Here is a 22,106-nt window from a genome sequence, read left to right as displayed (position 1 = left end):
TGCAAAGCCGTTTGAACTGCAAGGTCGGCAGTTCAAGCTCACCAGCTGCTCCTCGGAAACCCTATACAGGGTTGCTATGGGTTGGAACTGACTCGAAGGCCCTTAACAACAACAGCTATGGGAAGGAGCTCTGGTAGTGTAGTGGTTATGAATCTGGCTGCTAATCTCAAGGTCAGCAGTTCGAAACTACCAGCTGTCCTGCCAGTGAAGGATAAGGCTTTCTGCTCCTGTAAAGATTTACAGCCATAATGACCCTATACAGGGTCGCTATGAGTCGGAACGACTCCATGGCACACAACAACAACAATGACTATGGGGGAGCCCTGGTATCACTGTGGGATAAGCACTGGACTGCTAACCATGAAGTCAGCAGTTCAAACCCACCCACCAGCTGCTCCAGGGAAGACAGATGAGGCTGTCTGCCCCCATAAAGATTTACAGTCCTGGTAACCCTATAGAGGGGTCGCTGTGAGTCTACGTACGCTCAGTGGCCATGGGTTTGGCTTAGGTGGGATGACGAATTATCAGAAACATTGCTTTATGTGTGTGCTGGCTGCTTGAAGGTTTTCTTGGGTGAAGACTCTGCTCAGGTCCTCTACCTGTTTTAAAATTGGATTGCTCACCTTGCTGCTGTTAAAGTACTGAATTTTGTCTACATTTTAGAGACGAGTCCCTTGTCTGATGTTTTTACCAAACATTTCCCACTCTGTTGGCTGTCTTTTTACTCTTGTGGTGAGGTCTTTGGATGAACATAAATGTTTACATTTTAGAAGGTCCCACTCATCTAGTTTGTCTTGTATTTGTGTATTTGTAGTCATATTTGATAGTGTATTTATGGCATCACTTAGGGCCCCTAAGTTTGCCCTTAGAAGCAGTAGTTAAGATAACCAAGCACCAAATGTACTGCACAAGACTTTTTAAAGTGTTAAAGAAAAAAGATGTCACTTTCAGTACTGCACGTGCCTAACAGAAACCATGGTGTCTTCAATTACATCATTTGCATATGACAACTGGACAGTGGATAACAAAGACCAGAGAAGAATTGGGACCCTTGAATTACAGTGTTGGTGGTGAATACTGAGAGTGCCATAGGCTGCCAGAAGGACAAACAAATTCGTCTTTGAAGAAGTACAGCCAGAATGCTCCTTAGAAGCCAGGACTGGGAGACTTTGTCTCACACATATGTACGTTTCATCATGCTATGGCAACAGTCCCTAGAGAAGGACATCAAGCTTGGTAAAGTGGAGGGTCAGAGAAAAAGAGGGAGACCCCAACAAGACAGACTGACACAGTGGCAGCCACACACATAACGATTGTGAGCACGGCTGAGGACCGGCCAGTGTTTTGTTCTGTTAGACACAGGGTCAATATGAGCTGGCGTCCACTGTATGGTACCTAACACCAAGAAGATGTTTGCCCTTAGTTTTTCTTTGATGATCTTTGTGTTTTTATGTTTGATGTTTAGGACTTTGATCTATCTTGAGGTAGTTTTTGTGACATATATGGGTCTGTTTCATTTTTCTGCAAATGAGTATCCAGTTTTGCTAGCAGCATTTGTCTTCCAATTAATGGGTTTTGGTACTTTGTCAGAGATGACCTTCTAGAGGTGGATCGATTTATGTCTGGGTCTTCCGTTGTGTTCCATTGGTCTGTGTGCCTGACAGTACCAGGTGGTTTTGACTTCTGTGACTGTGCAGTACGTTTTGAGATTGAGAAGTGAGAGGTCTCCTATTTTGTTCTTCTTCTTTAGTAGTTCATTGCTTATCCGGATCTCTTTCCTTTCCATATAGACCTGGCGGTTAGGTTTTCCATCTCTTCAGAGAATGATGATGGAATCTGAATCAGGATTATATTACATCCGTAGATTGCTTTGAATAGCACTGACATTTTCCCTTGATCTTCCTGTTTGTGATTTCTAATTTTCTAGTGTTGTGATCTGAGAAGATGCTTTGTACTATTTTGATATTGTAAAACTTATTGGGACTTAACATATGGTCAACTCTGGAGAATGTTCCATGTGTCCTGGAAAAGAATGTATGTTGTGCTGTTGTTGGGTGGGGTGATCTCTGTGTATGTCTATGTCAGACTGATTGACTGCATTGTTGAAACCTTCTCTGTTTTCTTGAATTTCTTTCTTGTTGCTTTATCCTTCATCAAAGCTACTACATTAAAATCTCCTATTATTCTGGAGTTCTCTCTTTCTCTTTGCCATTCCGTTCAGGTTGGATTTATGTGTTTTGGTGCTTTTTCATTGGATGTGTAGATATTTATTATGGTTTTGTCCTCTTGTTCAATTGACCCTTTAATCATTTAAAAGTGTCCTTCCTTGTCACTTTTGCTGGTTTTTACCTTAAAGTCTATTTTACCACAAATTAATACAGCCATGTTTGCTATTTTTAGTTGCCATTTGCTTGATATATATGCTTCTTACCCTTAGATTTTTAGTCTATTTTTGTCTTTGATTCTAAAATGTGTCTCCTGCTGACAGCATGGTGATTTGTTAGGCTTTCTTATCTTCTGCTGTTCTCTGTCTCTTAACTGGCTTTGATTCACGTACATTTGTGTAATTATCAGTAGGTATGACTTTGCTGTTTGGTTTTGCTGTAGTTTTCTCTTTCTGCGTGTGTGGTATTGATTTCTTTTGTCCACTATCTTTTTCTGTCCTGAGTCGTTCTTCTTAAAATATTCTTATTTCTTTCATTGTTGTTTTAGTTTTTTACTGAGACTTTATAATTTTTGTCCTTTTAAAATTTTCATTCTTGGTGAAAAGTTTTCATCCCTTTTCTTTCGATGCGGACTCATAGTGACCCTATGCACAACAGAACGAAACACCGTCTGGTCCTGAGCCAACCTCACAATTGTTGCCATGCTCCATCCCATTGTTTCTGCCACTGTGTCAGTCCATCTTGTTGGGGTCTTCCTCTTTTTCACTGACCCTCCACTTTGCCAAGCATCATGTCCTTCTCCAGGGACTGGTCCTTCTTGACAATATGTCCAAAGTATGCGAGATGAAGTCACACCATCCTGGCTTCTAATGAGAATTCTTGGCTGAGCTTTTCCTAACACAGATTCATTGGTTCTTTTCACAGTCCATGGTAGCTTTAATATTCTCCTCCAACACCATAACTCAAGTGCATCAGTTCTTCTACTGTCTTCTTTATTCACTGTCCAACTTTCACATGCATATGAGGTTATTGAAAATACCACAGTTTGGGTCAGGTACACCTTAGTCCTCAAACTGACATCTTTGTTCTTGAACACTTTAAAGAGGTCTTTTGATTCCTTGATTGCTGCTTCCATGAATGTTGATGGTTGATCCAAGCAAAATGAAGTCTTTGACAACTTTAATCTCCATTTATAATGATGTTTATTTATTGGTCCAGTGGTGAGTAGTTTTATATATGTTACATTGAGTTGCAAACTGTATACCAAAGACTGTGGTCTTTGATCTTCATCAGTAAGTGTTTAAGTACCTTTCTCTTTCAACCACCAAGGTCATATCATCTGCATATTGCAGGTTGTTAATGAGTCTTCCTCCAATACTAACGCCACATTTTTCTTCATATAAGCCAGCTTCTTGGATTATGTGCTCAGCATACAGATTGAATAAGTATGGTGAAAGAATACGATCTGGTGCACACCTTTCCTAATTTTACACAATTCAGTGTTCCTTGTTCTGTTTGAACAACTGCCTCTTGGTCCAGGAACAAGTTCCTCATCAGCATAATTAAGTGTCCCAGAATATGCATATTCTGCAATGTGGTCCACAGTTTGTCATGATCCTCACAGTGGAAAGCTTTTATGTAGTCAATAAAGCACAGGGAAACATTTTCCTGGCATTGTCTGTTTTCTTTCAAGATCCATATGACGTCAGTAATTATATCCCTTGTTCTACATCCTCTTCTGAAACCAGCTTGAACCTCTGGAAGTTCTCTGTCAGTGTACTGTTGCAACCACGTTTGAAATATTTATAGCAAAAGTTTACTTGCATGTGATATTAATCCTATTGTCTGATTGTTTTCCTCATTCCATTGGGTCACCTCTCTTTGGGATGGGCACAAATATGAATGTATTCCAATCACTTGTCCAGGTAGCTGCCTTCCAACCTTCCAAATTTCTTGGTATAGATGAGTGAGTGCCTCCAGTGCCGCATCAGTTTGTTGAAAGATCTCAATTTGTATTCCATCAATTCCCAGAGTCTAGTTCTTTGCCAGAGCCTTCCGTGCACACTGAATTTCTTCCTTCAGGATCATTGCCTCTTGATCATATGCTGTCTCTTAAAACGGTTGAATATCGACCATTTATTTTGGTACAGTGACTCTGTGCATTCCTTCCATCTTCTCTTGATAATTCTTGCATCTTTCAATATTTTGCCGTTGTTGTTGTTGTTGTTAGTGCCGTCGAGTCGGTTCCGACCTATAGGAGCAGCTGGTGAGCTTGAATTACCGACCTTGCAGTTCAAATGGCTTTGCAGTCTGGTGCATTAACCCACAGCGCCATACCGGGACTCTATAGACACCTTCGATATGGCAAGTTGAGGCTTGAATTTCTTTTAGGTTACCCTGTAATTCATTTTCACTCCAAGTTTAAAACAATCCATTCTGTCTTGATGTTGTCTTGACTGCCTCGCATTGGAAAGTTCTATATTCAAATTTATTTCCTCTTTTTGCTTAATAGTCATCATTTATAAATTGATGTCTCTGGCTCCTTACTGTCAGTGTTTTGTTTTTGATACATCTGTGTCTGAGTTAAGGAGCCCTGATGATACAATGGGCTGAGCGCTGGCCTGCTCTCATCTGCAAGGTCAGTGGTTCAAACTCACTGGTCACTCCATGGGAGAAAGATAAGGCTGTGTGTTCCCATAAAAAATTAGTCTTGAAAATCCTGTGGAGCAGGATGTTCTATGGGATTGCTGGCACTTGGAATAAACTTGATGGCATTGAGTTTGTTGTTGTTGTTGTTGTTGTTTTTAATTGGGCTTGATACCTGGCTGATGTTGCCCTGTGTTACCCAGTCTGGTTGTTGTCTATGATTGTTGGTTCTCTGTCTGAAGGGCTCCCGCTAGCATTTTTTGGTAGCTTTTTACGCATTCATTTCTTTTTATCTGGGAGGGTCTAAATGTCATTGCTGTATTTGATGGACAGTTTAGCCAGGTATGGAATTCTTGGCTGGCAATCCTTTCCTTTTAGGGTTTTATAAATGTCTTCCCGTTGCTTCCTTCCTGCGTGGTTTTGGCTGAGAATTCATACAGGCAGGATTTCTCGGCACGGTTCATTCTTACTGGTTCTCCTTGGTAGGCTGTTTTTTGTTTTTCCCAAGATGCTCTACTGGATTTTTCCCCCGCGTCCTTAGCTTTTGAAAGTTTGATTCTGGTATGTCTTGTTGATTATCTTCTGAAGTCTACCCAATTTGGTTTTGCTGAGCTTCTTGAATGCCTATTTTCTCATCTTTCATAATATTAAGGTCATTTTCTTTCAATAAATCTGATTTTTTTGCCTGTGGGTTTTCTTTTGGGGTGAAGGGAGTTTCTTCCTGTTTGAGTTTTCCAATCATAAGTACGTTTTTCCTGCCGATGGTATCTCACATGATTTTCAGGTGTTTTTGTTGTTTTTTCCTGATTGCTGCTGTAGCACATGAGTGTTAAGACTTTTGCCTTAATTGTCCCTTACTCTGTCTCGCATTGATTCTGTTGTATCCTTTGCTGGCTCTTTCTATGCTTCATCTGTTTCTGAACTTCACATATTACTCTTCTGGATTTCCATTCGCTGGTGTTGTGTGGTTTTTATTTTCCATATGTTTTGTCATTTGGTTTTGTATTGTTTTCCTGAATTCTTATATACAGAGTTTTGTTTTGTGTTTTCCTTGATTTTTGTTAGTGGTTGCCTTGATCTCTGTCACAATCCATTGATTTAAATAGAACTATTTTGATTTCCTTATCTAATAGTTACAAAAGCATTTCATCCTCTGAAAGATTTTCTGGTCCTGTATTTTGGTCGCTTGTGTTTGAACTATCTTTTGTGTGTGTTGTATGAAATTGTTAGGACTCTTAGTGTGGCACTGTAGGCTCAGCACTGGACTGTGAATCACAAGGTCAGCAGTTCAAACTCACTAGCTGCTCCTCAGAAACCTTGTGTAGGGTTACTACGAACCGACTCAATGGCACACAACAACAACAACAACAGAGAGCCCTGGTGGTATTGTGGGTTAAACACTGATCTGCTAACTGAAAGGTCAGTGGTTTGAGTCCACCATCTGCTCTGTAGGCAAAAAGCCTGTAGTCTACACCTGAAGAAATACATTGGGCCAGTTTCTACTCTGTTCTACGAGGAGGCTGTGTGTCTGAGTCTGCCCAGTGGTAGTGGGTTTGGTTTGATTTTGGTTTTGACGATGTCTTTGAGACAATGTGGTATTATTGTATTAGATAATTGATTGTTGGTTTGACTCGCCCTGATCTCTTGTTTTGTTTAAATATATGTGGGCAAGCTGGATGGCAAAAACAGTCAGGTTTTTAGAGTTTTCCCTTTGCCCCTTGTTTTAGAAAGTTTGATGACAGTATGTCATCTGGTGTCTCTCTATAAGACAACTGGCTTGTAAATAATTTCAGTTCAAACCAGCTCCAAGATTCTGGGTGACGTTTTCTTTTGCTGACTCTGAAAGTCTCTGCATCCGAGACACGAAGGCTGTGCAGAAATCAGGTCACAGAAAGCGGGTCGATATTCACGGTGGACTTGGTGATGCTCTGCTCCAGGAATCGGGACACTGCCAATTGCAGGGCCCAGCTGGGGTGCGAGCCACAGGGGAGGCCTCATTTTAACTGCCTTGTTGCCAGACGTGGGGTTGTGTGTGTGGGGGTAAACTTGCCTCAAAAACAAAGCAGCTAGCTCGAATGGCTGAGAAAAGGCAGCAGTGAACATAAACCTCTGAGCAGGTGGTCCAGCTTCACCGGGGGTCTCAGGGTGAGTGAGGTGCAGTGAACTCATTCATGGGTCTCTTCTAGCCATAGTCTTTGTAACGTTCACTAAAGTACTTTTTCCGGCTGGGTCTGGGTAAGAAGAAGGTGGGCGGAGAAACTGATAGGCTCACTGGGTTCAGCTGTGGATGTTAACAGAGGTCTTTGTAATTGTAAAAACTGGGCGCTCTAACTGAGCCAATCTCACAGGCAGGAGCGGAGAGCTCACTACCATCAAAGAAGAAGAGCCAGGAGGGCAGTGTGTGGTTAGATCCCAAGATCCCTGCGCTTTGACCCTCCACTACCCAGAGAAAGAAGGCGGTGACATGGGAGGAGGGGGCGGAGCCCCAGACAGAGCAGTGGGCTCCTCAGCCCACAGAGCCAGTGAAACCGAGGGACTGTGGGCAGGAGGCTTGCTTGCAGAGTGGGGTGCTTCCAGGCACTTACTTGGGGAGCTAGATTAGCTTAATTGGCTCAAACTAATTGAGACTGCCCACGGAGCTAGAGCTGAGTGCCTTTAAGCTGAGACATAGGGTGGAGTGGTGTGGTGGGGGTGGGGGTGGGCATTTATGAGCAGCTCTAACAGAACGTTGTAACATTGCCAGGCAGGGAGAGGCCTGCTTGTGGGCACGGCTGAGGAGAGGCTGTACCCTGAGTGTTTCTGACCCTGAGTTGTAACCTGTTCACTCCCCTTGTATGCCCCATAACTGGGTGTGGCATCTGAGTTCTGCCTGGCCAGTGCAATGGACTGTCTTACCCCCAGCGTGCTGTGTGAAGGGGCTGTTTGGTGCCGTGAGACACAGAGATGACAGATTTCAAGTCTGCTCCTTCCTGTCTGTGAGGGCCTCCACCTCTTGGGTCCTTGGTTTTCTGATCCATAAAGAGGGAGTAAGACCAGCTCCTTGAGGAAGCTTTGAGGTGACTGACTGAGATACAGAATGCACAATACGAGGGGCTTCCAAAGATTCAGGGACAGATGGAATTACAGGATAAGGAGAGTTTTCCATGAACATTTAGAAGCTCCTCTACTTAGCACTGTGCCGTCGTGTGGTGGGGGCGGTTGTGGCTGTGAGCTGCCCTACAATCAGCTCCGCCTCATGAAATCCTGTGTACAGCCCATCAAAACACTGTCCATCCCCATATGGTTCCAGATCAGACCAATGTGATCCACGGGGGTTTCACTGGCCAGGCCTTTCTTCCTAGTGTGTCTTAGTCTGGAAGTTCCACTGAAACTTGTAAATCATCCTAGCAGCACACAAGCCTCCACAGACAGATGAGGTGCCCTGGCCAGGAATCGAACTGGTCTCCCACGTGGGAGGGGAGAGAATGAGCACTCCCATTGTTCTGGGAGTTGTAGAGTGTGGGAGATGCTGGGGGAAGTGACAGAGATGGGGGTGATGAATCCAGCCCGTCCCCCCCAGGTGACAGCTGCAATCTCCCTGAGCTAAGCCGGCTGTCTGGATCCACTCCTGGGCTCTGCACAGACAAGGAAACCAAGGCTCTGAGGGGTCACTTTAACTGTGACGCTGGACTTGGGTCTGTCTGAGGTTACTCACTCTACCTAGAACCCCTTTTGAAGCTCAAATAACAGCTAAGAGGCTGCACTTATGGTGTTTTGTTTTTTTTTAAAAAGAAACATAGAAACCCTGTGTCTCACTTAACAACAACAACCACAACCTTTGTGTGTAAGGAGTCCTGGTGTGGTGCTGTGGTTTAATGCTGTGGACTACAAGGTTGGTTTGAATGGCAAGGTTGGTGGTTCAAGCTCACCAGCCGCTCCTTGGAAACCCTATACAGAGTCGCTATGGCACTTAACAATAACCTATGTATATACACTCATTCAAGGAGCCTTGGTGGCTCAGTGGATAAAGTGCTGCATGGCTAACTGACAGGTTGGCTGTTTGAACCCGCCAGCCAGGTACACTCTGAGGGAGATTTACAGCTGGGAAACCCCGGGGGCAGTTCTCCTGCATCCATTGTCCCCATGAGGTCCCTCTCTTGTGTTTCCCCACCTCTGTCAGGTTTGCACGCGTATGTCTGTTCCTCATGGTGTTTGATGTCATTATTAGGTCACCAGTCTTTACCTTGGTGGGCTTGTGCCCCTCGTGGCGATTTCCTCTGACATTGGTCCTGGGCTGCACCTACCCCCTCCCCACCATCCCTGTATTGATATCCTGTGGTTGTTGCCTTTGAATCGATTCTGACCCTGGATGGGGTTTCTGAAGTATGGCTGGTGGGTTTGAACCTATGGCATACTTTTCACTGCAACCTTTGCTAAGGCCTTCTAGCTGTCACCGTCTCTCCCACTATACAATTCCACTTCTGGGCAACAGGTTCTCCTCCCAGGGAAGGGTCGGGGATGGGGGGTGGAGTGGGGGGTTGGGGGTCGGGTGGGAGGAGGAGGTGGGAATGCCACCGGCCCTGACGACCTCTGTAGTTACAGACTTGCTCAGAGCTGGGCTTCGTAGTTTGCTGTAGGCAGATTCTGGTTCATGAGGGTCTCTTAGAATGATCATCCCCCTCTGCAGATGGCCCCTCAGAAGTGGACTCACCCACAAGCTTGTCTGGGAGGCAAAATAATTAGTTTTCAGTAAAATAAATGAATGTGCTGATTTTGACCTTTTTTTTTTTTAATTCTCCATGACAAAATCCAGAAGGGGACTGAAAAAAAAAAAATCTCCCATTTCATCCCGCTGCTCTCATATTAATTTATACAGCAAAATACCACCATTAATTCTCATGCAAATCGGCACCCATCTAAGGTTCTTTAAATTGAATTTCCATTACCTTTACCAACTCCCTTCCCCTGTTGCTTTCTAGACTTTTCAGGATGCAGGGAGTTGTGTTGGGGGCAGGGGTGGGGTGGGGGCTGCGCACCTAGACACAGCAGGGCCTCTGGAGGCTTGTGCGAGACCACCCCCCTCCCATGCCATCATCTTAGGAGTCCTGGTGGGACGCTGTGATCACAAGGTTGGTTTGAACCGCAAAACTGGAAGTTTAGACTCACCAGCCACTCCTTGGAAACCTTATACAGGGTCCCTGTGAGTTGGAACTGACTTGATGACACTTAGCAACAAGAATTCCGTGCACAAGATCAGTGAGCAGTTAGAAGCTGAGGCTACTGCTCTCAGAAACCCTAAGGGGGGTTGCTTCCAGTTAGAATCCACCTTATGCAGCATTTTAGCAAGTTTGTTGTTTAGAATATCTTATTGTTATGCAAAAGTGCATCTGAGCTCCTCCCAGGAACACGTCTGTGAATAAATTTAACTTGCTTTACGGTTCTTACTCTAAGTCACTCCATTACTTACTGATGTTGATTTGATGCCCATGTTGATGGGTGTTTTCCTGTAAGAACATGATTATTTGGGGCTGCCTGATGGTCTTAAGTGGCAGAGGAATTGATGACCGGCTTGTACTCTAATAGATCCTGCCTCTTTAGGGTTTCTTCCGAAGGGATGTGGGGATAGAATGTCACTAATGACAGGCCCCTGAAGCTCTGCTATGGTGGGTCAGTGGTCGAATTCTCACTTTCTGTGCTGAGACCTGAGTTCGAATCCCGGCCAATGCATGATCATGAATCAGTTTGAAGCCCTGGGTTTAACAGGTCCTCAGGGGAATTAAGACGTCCTGCTTCCACAATTGTTAATTCTGGGAGAAAAGACCCATCCATTTACTTCTGGAAAGCTGAGTCTGTGAAATCCCCTGCAGAAATGCCCATGGTATTTACTCCACCACACGGGGTCACTGTGAGCTGAAATCCATGTGACTAACCTGGCTTATACTGAGAGCAAGTGGCCCACAATTGACTTTTTCATTCTTGACTGTTAACAAAAATCAAGCAAGGGGCCCTTCTGTGGTGCTTGAACTTGATTCTTACTTGTGACCTCGATAGATAGATGATGGTGGAAGGCTGGCCTAAGTAGTCACATTTGTAAGGGAGACTGAAATGATTTCAGAGTACCTGTTACATGCACATTTCCTCCATCTTTTTTCCCCACTCGAAAAGGTTCCCTCTTTCCCCCTAGTGACAATTATGTACAATTAATTATAAATTCATTCATAGATCAATGCTCGAGCACATTGAAATGATGATCTAATTATGGGGCTGGAGAAGGAAAGTTGATAGTTTTTATAGCACTCTGGGACCAGTAATCATGTACCACACAATCATGGTATAAATCTTCCTTTAGAATGGGTTAATTTAGGGATTCAGTATTTAAAGAGCAGTCTCAGGGTTCCAGATGAGTTTGAACAGGTTCAGAGATGGCTGACACAGCAAACTTAGAACAGACCTGAAACTGTAAAATGTGTGTGTACCGGAAAACTATCCAGAATGGGAAATAATAATGATTTAAAGGCCTGGAACAGGAGACTTGGAAGAGCCGTAGGCACCCTTTCAGGGTGGAGTTGGATCACGGTCACCACGGTGGAGAATGCCTCACACTCAAAGCGGGACAGTGGCTGCCATCTTTGAGCCGGGCTCTGTTCCTGACTCTGTTGATCAAGAGACTTGGTCGCTAGGCAACGTGCATACTGCTCTTACTTTCTAAAAGGAAGATTGTGTTTTCAGTAGGGTATCCATCAGAGAGTGTTTTCCCGTTTAATTTATTATCATTCTGGCAGTACCCAAATGTCACAAATTTCAGTCCATTCTGGTTTCACTTTGTTGGCCACGAATGAGCCAGGAATGAAAACCAGGTTCAAAACCCTGAGAGTTTCCGTTCGTTAGGGGAGGTGCTTGGTGCTGGTGATCAAAGGAAGAACAATCTAAGCTGAGCACTGACCCTCCGGGAGTTTACACTAGGGTGGGGAGACAGAGCTTTGGTCTTTCATCCATCACTCACTCAGCACCTCTTTATTAAGCCCCTACTGTGTACAGTGCTCTAGATGTTGCTGAAACAGTGGTTCCTCCTTCAATGGGGACACAGCCCTGGTGGTCCAACAAACAGCTAAGCACATAGCTGCTAATTAACAAACTGGCTGTTTGAATCTATCTAGTGTTCCATAGGAGACAAGACATGGCAACCCACAGCTAAGAAAAACTTTGCTACATGGGGGTAAAGGAGCTCTGGTAGTGTAGTGGTTACGAATCGGGCTGCGAACCTTAAGGTCAGCAGTTCGAAACTACCAGATGTTGCACGAGAGACAGATGAGGCTTTCTGCTCCCGTGAAGATTTACAGCCTTGGAAACCCTGAACAGGGTCGCTATGAGTCGGAACCGACTCCCTGGCACATAACAACAACAACAACAACATGGGGGTCACTATGATTTGGAACTGACTTCATGACATCCAACAACAGCACAGATTGAACAACCCATGAATGGTGAAAACCAAGTATCACATGATGACAATCAGAAAGCAAGTGACAGTTACCAACCTGTGAAGACTTGCCTAGTGGACCTGGTGACCCCAGTATCCCTGCAAACAATTCTATCAAGTCAAAACAGCTTGAGCTGACTTGTAGGTGGTTTTTATACCAACATTTGGGCCTGCTAATTGGAGGGAAGGACCATTTTAAAATGTAATTTCCAAGTTAACCTTTTATGTCAGGGTAACACTTATTCTCCCACACAGTTACTTTTTAACTGAGCAAATGTGTTTCCTCTGCCCTAGAATATCAAAGTCATCCTAAAGATATACTCAAGAGTTACAAATGCAAAACTTTCAAGTTGGAAAAGGAACAAAGAGCTCAGGCTAGGGTGTTTTTTGAAAAACAAGACATAGGCTATTTTTTCTCATCTCTTTATAAACAATCTCTCACTTCCCCGATTCCCTCATGTGCTTTGAAATGCCCGCTCTGTCCCTTCTCAAGCAAGAAGGATATTGTCAGCACACTTCCCTGGGGACCCGGGGTTGCAGGCAGCCACCCATCACTTGCTGATTGACACATGCTTCCAATGGCGTCCCAGCCACACCACCTGTCTCTGGCCCATGAATCACGGTGTCTGAACTGTGCAAAGCCCAAGATGCAGAGAATGACTCCCAAGGTGCTGTCTCCATTGAGATCCCTGACCTCTCCCTTCAGTTCTGAGGGTTTGGGAAGAGAGAGAGGAAGACCACCTGGAAAGCCCTTTTAAAATAGTGACTGTAGGGTGTGTGCATGTGTGGGGGGCATAGTCTGCCAAGAGGAGTAGAATTAGGGAATGTTACAGCCAGCCTCCACCACCCCTCTGCCAGTGTGTCATGCTGCAGGGATGCTAGAAGCATCAAATACCAGCAGGGTCACCCATGCTGGACAGGTTTCAGTAGAACTTCTAGACTAAGATTAGGAAGAAAGGTCTGGCAATCAACTTCAGAAAATCAGTCACTGAAAACCATATGGCTCACAACAGATTATTGCTTGATAGAGTCCTAGTGTGGCACTGTAGGATAAGCACTGGACTGAAAGGTGGTTGAAACCCACCCGCCACTCCTCGGAAACCCTATACAAGGTCGCTATGAGTTGGAACCAACTTGACAGCACTTCATAATAACAACACAGTACTGGAAGCTGAGCCCTCTGGGTTGGAAGACACTCAAAACACACAAGTGGTGGAAACACAGAACTCGGGCACACCGGCCACCCCATGAAGAGGCACAGGATGGGCGATGTTTTGTTCAGCTACACGGCAGTGCCATGAGTCAGAGCCGGCTCCACAGTAACCAACGCCACCCACAAATACATTGCAGCCACATCAGGGTGAAGGATGATGGGAAACTCTCCAATGTACACCTCCCCGTAAAACAATCCTAGCACCGCTCTGGGTAAGACGGACGGGCAGGACGGGACCATCAAATGCGGGGGCCCTCCAAGGGTCTCACCATGGCCAAGGGCACGATTCCCACCAGGCCCTTCTGGTTGATGCGGATCTCGGACATGACGGTGTCACTTGTCCCTCTGCGTGGGTACTCCACCTGCCAGGTGATGGGCTGGGTGCCCGACAGGCTGCTAAAGCTGGCGATCTCGAAGTTCATCTGCACAACCTCACTGAAAAGGCCACTGCTTCTGGAATAGAGCAGGGGAACCTGGCGTCAGCTCTTTCTGTTCCATGGACAGGCCCTCCGACCCTCCCTTCCATTGTTGTTGTCAAGCACCGTGGAGTTGGCCCCGACCTATAGTGACCCTGTATAGGGTTTCCAAGGAGTGGCTGGTGAGCTTGAACCTCCGACCTTGTGGTTCAAACCAACCTTGAGGGGGAATGCTTATCCTGTGGTGCCACCCAGGACTCCTCCCCTCTGTAACTGAGCTTATATTATCAGCACAATGGATGTCCCTACAGGACCTGGACTGAGGGCTGACTGCCCAAAGCTGCACATCCCTGGTGGTCCAAAGAGTGAACGTTTCTCACATCCACCCAGAGGTGACTCCCAAGAGAGGTCTGGTGATCTGCTCAGAGAAAACAAGCATATGGAGCACTGTTGTACCCTGGCACACATGGGGTCGCCTTGGTCACTGCTGGGTCTCCAGCCAACGGCAAGATGGGACATTCATTCTGAACTGGATTCTCTCAGATGTGTTACAAGATGCTTCCGCATTTCTGTCTCCGTCAGACATGGTGCCGTGGGGTTGTAGATGATAAGCAAAGGTACTGACAGCTAACTTGTGTTTACTGCTAATCTGTAGTGAACAGTTTTACATATTCTCACCGCATCAAAGGCTGTGAGTCTAGGGACGGCTGCCATCAGTTTCTTTCTTGACCCCACAACCCTTTCCTACAGAATCACAGCCTGCTTCCAAAATCAGTCCCTGAGAAGAGTGAAGTACCAGATCAAGAAGGCAAGCATGGACTGACCTGTGCTCACTTCTAATCTGTAGTGAACAGTTTCACATGGGAGGGATAAATTGTGAAACTTCACTGCAGACGAGACAGTAAGCACAAACGAGCCTCTGCTCCTGAGAAGAGGAGACGTGTTACTGCAGTTCTGTTTTCGGCACCCTCCCTGTGTCCCTGAGCAGGCTGAGATCCGTTGAACCTTTGCCTGTAGGGGTCCATGAGCCCCAACCCACTGATTGGGGCATCCCATGCTGCGGGAGGGATTTAAACATTTCTGTGACTCCAAAGACGCCCCAGAGCCAACACTTGCTAAATCCATCAAGTAGATTTATTGCAGTGACTCTTGAAAGAAATTTCCAAAATTGGTTTAAGAAAAAAAGTGCTTGTATTCCAAAGCAAATAAATTCCCCCAATAGTCACAAAGAGGTTTAAGTGGTTGAAAACACAATTTACCAAGCCTCTTAGCTGCTGAACTCTATCTGGCTAGAACATGGAGTCTGGGGTGTTTTAAAAAGCCAAGAAGGGCTTCACCTCCCCACTGTTGGGTCAGAAGGGATTTTAGTTCCAAAGTCGCCAGCCCTTAGCAAGAAACAAGGCTCACAAAATGAAATCGACCTCCCAACAGGGAGAAGGTGCCCGGAGAAGACACGCATTTGGCCCAGATTTTTTTCATTGATTCTCTTTTATTTCTGTTTCATGAAGGCAAAGGGCTGTGTGGTTCTCATCCTGGAACCTGGACGGCCAAAAAGAAAGTCTTCGTCGACAGTGCCCTTGGATCCCGGGTAGACTCCATGGCCCTCGGGGTCTGCCAGAGGTCTCCAGGGTGCTGAACGCAACCCCCAGAGCTCCTAGCTGCAAGCCACTGAAAAACGCAGGGATTTGACTAAGATAGGAAAGGATATTTGACACCAGCTTGGACAGCATTATGAGGAAAGGGTTTTTGACACCAGCTTGGACAGCATTATGAGGAGTAGAAACAAACACTCAGCGCTGCTGCTGCTGTTAACAATTGCCTTGGCTCAGAGTCCTGAAGAGTCTCGGAACAAACGTGGTCCAGTCCTGCTTCACTTGCACCAATAGTTGGTATGTTTGCAGTCTACTTCTGTGGTCATTGCTGTGGTCCATCTTGTAGATAGTCCCCCCGTTCTTGCTGACCCTCTGCTCTACCAACCACAGTGTCCTTTTCTAGAGATTGGTCTTTTCTGACAAAGTGTTGGAAATCATCACAGTGTAAGGAGCCAACCGGAACCAACCAACGGCAATGTGTTGCACCAAGTGCGTCCCTGAGCTCTAGTTGCTGTGTTGGACAGTGCTGGCTGCTGATAGAGGGTTTGTCTGCTTGCCAGTGCACACCTCAGTCTCCCCTGGACTTGGCCAGCAGGACAAGACACAAGTGGAACAGAATGAGTTTGGGGAGGCGCGACAGTGAGGATCTGTGAAGTGCCCCACTCCACTCCCCAGCCACGGAAGACCTTGAGTGCAGTGAGATTTTTACCTCTTTCTCAGGGAAGCTGTGGCGGAGGGGACTGCAGTTTGCTGAGCCCGAGGACTGAGAAGGACCCATAACTATGCAGAAGGGGGTGTCTGAGCAGCCACCAAAGGATCAATGTATTAATGTACACGGCTGCTAACTGGAAGGTTGGAGGTTTGAGCTCACCCAGAGGTAGGTCCCTTGGAAGAAAGTCCTGGTAATCTCCTTCCAAAAATTCAGTCGTTGAAAACCCCACAGAACTACCATGAGTCAGTGTCGACTTCAAGACACTGAGTTTTGCACTGAAACAGGTGGGAAAATGGGATACCTGTGAGGTCTGTGATGAACAGAAGAAACCAAACAATGAAACTGGACATTGCTGAAGTGAAGAAAGAATGTCTAAAGACCTGACGTTTGCCCCATAGGTCAGTACTCAGGGGACCCCCTGCCCACCGGGGCCAATCTTGAGGACAATTGAGATGCCCTCCTTCCTTCATAGATTAACTAGATCAGGACTGGCCCTCACTTTGTAACCTGGCCGTCAGCCAGGTTAACCTTCCTTCCGCCAGATGGAATGGGGGCTTGAGGAAGAGTTACAGATCAGCTTGGGGAGCCCAGTGGTGGCTTTGCACACTGGGTCTGTCCACTGCAGTGTCAGCATGGTGTGTGTTAGGCCAAGCTGAATGTGCATGGACTCACTTCATTGCCCAACCACTCAGAGTCTCCCATCTGTCAGTAGAGTCTGCCTGTGGAGGCTGCTGGGTGGTTCTGATGCTCAACAGTTTTCGGCGGAGCTTTCAGACTAAGACAAGGAAGAAAGGTCTGGTGACTGGTGTGGACCGCGGTGGAGGTGGTGCAGGACTAAGAGCGGCTTTGGCCATGCATGAGGTCACCTTGAGCTGCAGGTAGCTGACCATGCCGACAGCAATGCCTATGACTCATCTCTTAGATCCAGACTCTCTGATGCCCCCACTCCTACTCTGCTCTTACCCCTGAGTCCATCCCATTGTGGGCTCTGTGAGCATCCTCCAGCCCACCCAGCCTGCTCCCACCTCCATGTGTTTATATCTAAAATCCACAGGAACCCGCACATCCACTGCCTCCCCTCGGTTCCCCCGCTCCCGACACTGGCACTTTATACAGGGGGATCTCGTCCCATGCAGTCCTTTCCAGACCACCACACTAACACGGCTTCCACATGCTTTTATTTGTTGGTGCATTTTGGCTTCACAGTGCGTACAGAAGTTCCACTGACACTCACCTGTTACCCTTTAAAAAGGTTTCCTGGTGGTGCTGTGGGTTAAACATGCAGCTGCTACCTGAAAGCCTGCCAGTTCAAACCCGCCAGCCGCTCTGCAGAAGGAAGATGAGGTGGGTGGCTCCCCTAAAGAGCAGTTTTACTTGAGCCAACAGGGGCCCCATGAGTCAGGGGTTTGTTTAGGGTGAGTAGGTTATGAAATGGGCAACACCATGATGAGAAAGTTTTAAAATACTGCAGATATTCTAGAGACACAGAGTTAGCGCACGGCACAGGTTGCCTGCACCTTCCACTGCTAACAGATACACTGTCCTTGTAGGCTAGCCACAGAGGGGTTGCTGTGTGGTCCGAGTCCCCTGGAAGCTCCCCACCTGTCTCCCCTTTCCAGAGTTGACACCCCATGCAAGCGAAGACCTTGGCTGCCCGCTCTGTGCACCCAGCGTACAACTGTGCTGACCCCGAGGAGGTGCTCAGTAAACATTTGTGGACTGAATAATGAATGAATCCATTCCCTGGTATTCACGCCTCCTTTTCCGTCCACTAGTCAGGTTAATATTAATTCCCTCCTCAGGCAGGGAATTAGGTGTGCCTGCTTCAATGAGGAGGAGGGCAGGAGCAGCCTTTGAAGCTATCAGCCCGTCCACAGGCTTGAACTCCTTCCAGGAGCCAAGTGAAGTGCAGAATCTGCCAGAGACCTTCCAAATAAGACACGCTCAGAGGTCCACCATGAAAACGCCCACCTTTCCCCAACACCGCAGAAGACGGGTCTTGGATTGGCTCCAGAGTTGGTGGCTGAGTTTTATGCCTGCTGAGCTCTGCTAAATACATAATGAAAAGGCTGAATTAACTATGCAAAAGTGTAATTTACAGTTAATGTTTATAATTGACGAGCTGGGGGGTGGGGGCGCTCTGTGGTAGCTCTAATAGCTAAGACTCAAAGGCACTTGAGGGAAGTGAGGGTAGTTTTTTATTTTTTAAATGGACCCATCCTTTACCCAGTGCCCAGCCCATCTGTCTACCTACTCAACCCTCCCACCCATTCATCTACCCACCCACTCATCCACCCACCCATTCATCTACCCATCCACTCACTCTCCCACCCACTCATCCATCCATCTATCATGTCTCATGAGCATAAACTCTGCTCAGCTCTGTGTTCAGATACCAGGGGCACAGAATTGTCCATCTGAGCCCCAAGCTCTTTAAGTCCCCACTTCAGCATTCACAGAGAAGTAAGGAGAGTGCCCGGGGCAGGTGTAGGTGTAGCATACCTTGAGGGGTGTCTTTGGGGGACGCCCTGCGTCAGGAGCATTTGCCCAACAAGCAAGGTTCTGCCAGAACTGAGCTGTTGTAGTGAAGTGCCCTTGAGTTAGTTTGACCCAGAGTGACCCTTTGTAGGGTTTCTAAGGAGTGGCTGGTTGGTTTGAACCTCTAACCCTGTGGTTAGCAATCGAGTGCTTATCCTACAGGGCTACAGCAGGACTCCTGAGGAATTGGTCTCACTTTTGCAGTCCCTCTTCTCTTTGCATCTGGGGGCTCAGGTTGTTGTCATTGTGGGAGAAATTATACTACCAATCTTGTTATTGATGTTCCTGGCTACTCATGTACAAGAGAAAGAACTGTATTGATGTTCCTGGCTACTCATGTATGAGAGAAAGAACTGTATTGATGTTCCTGGCTACTCATGTACGAGAGAAAGAAACGGTCCCGTCCTGCACCTTCTCGGTGATGGTTTGTTGGTGCCCAGTGCTGTGGACATGTGTCAGTTCATCTTGCGGGTGGGCTCCTCATTTTCACTGACCATCTACATCTCATGCGGTGGGGAACGTCCGGCCTGTGAAATCATTTGGTCTGGCTTTGCCAAGGCAACCACAGTTCCAGCCATCACATTATAGCAGACTGATTTTTTTTTTTTAATGATTTATTGTGAATTATGTGATAGTTTACATGGGAGAACATTAGTTTTACATTCATTCTATCGTATATCGTCTCATTGCCATGGTTATAATCCCCTCCATGCAATCCTTCCCCCGTGCCCCCCAGGTCTTCAGCACACAGTCGCTCTCCCTCTCTGGGTCTAGAGTCTCCAGCTGCTCCATCGCTCCTCGTCATCATCTCTGCCTCCATTTCAGGCATCACTGCTTCTCTGGGTAGGGTCCCGCTCTCTGCTCTTCTCCCTTGATGGTCCTAGGGACCTCCGCTCCTAGACTGAAAAGTTAATCATGCCCCTCCTTGCTATAAAGCATCCACCGTTACATTTCCAACCCTCACAAACAGTCCTGATAACAATCATTCATCATTGTATCACAAGAGACCATAGCAGACTGATTTTTAAGTTGATAATTTTGTATGGCCCATGAGTGATATAATAAATATCCAAATGGCCCTTGGCAGAAAAAAAGGTTACCCATCCCTGCGCTACGTTATAAACTAGGATGTCCTTTTCCAAGAATTGCTGCTTCCTGGTGAAATCTCGCTGTCCTTGAATCCAGGGAGCATTCTCGTTCCCTGTGTTTAAGGCTTTTAGGCCCGGTTGCAGGAAAGAATAACCTAGTAAGCATGAAACAATGCCCAAGCCAACTCTTCTGCTCTGTACCTCAGATTCCCTTGGTCTTCCTTGGATTTGAGTATTTATAGGTTAATGCTTGCTGAACATTCCTGTGTAGCCTGGGGTGGGGGAATGGAAGAATCTCCCTTTTCCCTTTTTTGGGAAGGCATGGTGTTAAATGTGGATAGCTTTACTTTGCTGTTCGTGGTCCCACAGAAAGAGTACAGTGAATTCCAACTCCCGTGTAGGTGAGAAGGGGACAAACTTTAATTGTCTGTGTGTCAGAGAACAACCACACAAAGGTTCTGAAGTCTACTAATTCTTACAAGTGAGGATGGTTATATATGGTCCCATGTACTTAGGACATGTGGTCAGGAGGGACCAGTCCCTGGAAAAGGATATTGAGCTTGGTTAAGTGGAGGGTCAGAGTAAAGAGGAAGACCCCCAAGGAGATGGATGAGCTCATGGCTTCACCTGGGACACCTGTGAGGACAGCGGGCAAGGTTTTGTTCGGTTGTACGTGGTGTTGCTGTGAGTCAGAACCAACTTGATGGCACCTGATGACAACGTCAGCTCAGCCACAGTGATCTTCAACAATCTGCTCTGTGTCACAGCTCTAGAGAACTGGAGGGAAAGCCGACTTTTCCACTTAGAAAGCTTCCTTTCCTCTTGTCCCTTGCTTACTCAGGTAGCAGGTAGGGGCCCAGCCCTCCTCTCAGTTCAACCAAGGCTGTGTTTGCACCTCTCAGCATGTGCTTTCAAAGTGTCCCCATAGAAAATGGACGAACCCCTTTAAAAGAAAGTAAAAACCTTGATGATACCGGGAGCACGTTAGCTATGGCGACAACAGGCATTTGACTCAAATTGTGGCGAAAATGAGTCAGACACCTCTCTGTCCTCTAGGGTCTCGTCTCCATGGCTGGACAGCAGAGGGTTTGGTCTGGTTTACATCTGTGGTTCTGATCCTATTTGGGGAAAGGTTTTCTTTGTATTCTAATGAGCTGGGATTCATGTAATGTGTGTCTTAAAGAGACATGCCACCTACATGAAGTTCTCCCAGGTCCAGGAGCTCAGAGAGACCTTCCTCCAGAGCCCACAGAGAGCGGGGCCTTCCCTAGGTACCCCGGATTCAGACTTCTACCCTTCTCAACTGGGAGAGAAGGCGTATCTGTTTACTAAAGTCCAAACAAAACCAAACAAATGGGTTCCCTAAGACAAGCTCACAAGTGGTGGAGGTGGGGAGTCATGTTCCCTGTCAGGGAGGCGGTGTGTCACACCATGGTTCCATTCTGCCTTGGGACCTACAGATGGGCAGCCTGGTGTGACAGATGGACACTGGGTCAGGAATCAGCAACCAGTTGTAGCCTTGAAAGTAGACAGTGCCCACCGTTAACACTTGAAAATAAGTGTTATAAAATATACATGCCAAGAACATTCCCTGGCTTTTGACCACTTCCAAATCTCCACGCTCATCTGCTCACCAGAAGGTGACAGACTCAAAGCAGCAGGAAGAAATGCCTGGTGATCTACTGGGAGACCTTGTTCTATCCTGTTTCACTTCATTGGGCATCACAGATACTGAAGGTTTTACAGACTGAGGGCTGTGTCATCCCTGCATCAAGCAAGTCACTTGGTGTCCCTTTTTACAACAGCATGTATTCACTTCGAGTCGAGTCTCTGCCCCATTATGGTCATTCTCAGGAGATTTCAAAGTTTCCCATCATGCCATTGCACACTTAGTAGACCACAGTAGAGTGTCAACATAATTTTCCTATGAATGGGGAAACAAAATGTGTGACTCAGGTGATTGTGATAATTGCTATATTAAGGTAGTTGGGAACTGAACTTAGTTTCTCTAAGGCATTATGCCTGTCCTTTAGAAAATCAGTCATTGAAAGCCCAGTGGAACACAGTTCTACTCTGACACACACGGGGCACCATGAGTGGGATCTAATTATGAAAACTCATCCACTGAGAACCCTGTGAGCACAGTTCTACTCTGACACACACACGGGGCACCATGAGTGGGATCTACTTATGAAAAATCATCCACTGAGAACCCTGTGGGGCACAGCTCTACTCTGACACACATGGGGCACCATGAGTGGGATCTACTTATGAAAA

At 46.4% G+C, this 22,106-nt stretch overlaps 1 protein-coding gene across 1 annotated transcript in view; it reads right to left on the bottom strand.

Moving 5' to 3' along the window:
• Positions 1-22,106, bottom strand: part of TMEM132C (transmembrane protein 132C) — a 266,046-nt gene that overhangs the window by 48,345 nt on the left and 195,595 nt on the right. Inside the window, exon 4 of the mRNA XM_006874525.1 lies at positions 13,753-13,936. Within this exon, the coding sequence (XP_006874587.1) occupies positions 13,753-13,936 (184 nt within the window). The remainder of the gene's footprint in view (positions 1-13,752; positions 13,937-22,106) is intronic.

Source organism: Chrysochloris asiatica, unplaced genomic scaffold (assembly GCF_000296735.1).
Source record: "Chrysochloris asiatica unplaced genomic scaffold, ChrAsi1.0 scaffold00281, whole genome shotgun sequence".
Taxonomy (NCBI): Eukaryota; Metazoa; Chordata; class Mammalia; order Afrosoricida; family Chrysochloridae; genus Chrysochloris; species Chrysochloris asiatica.
The sequence above is the reverse complement of the archived record's forward strand: the minus strand, read 5'-3'. Positions and strand labels throughout refer to the sequence as shown.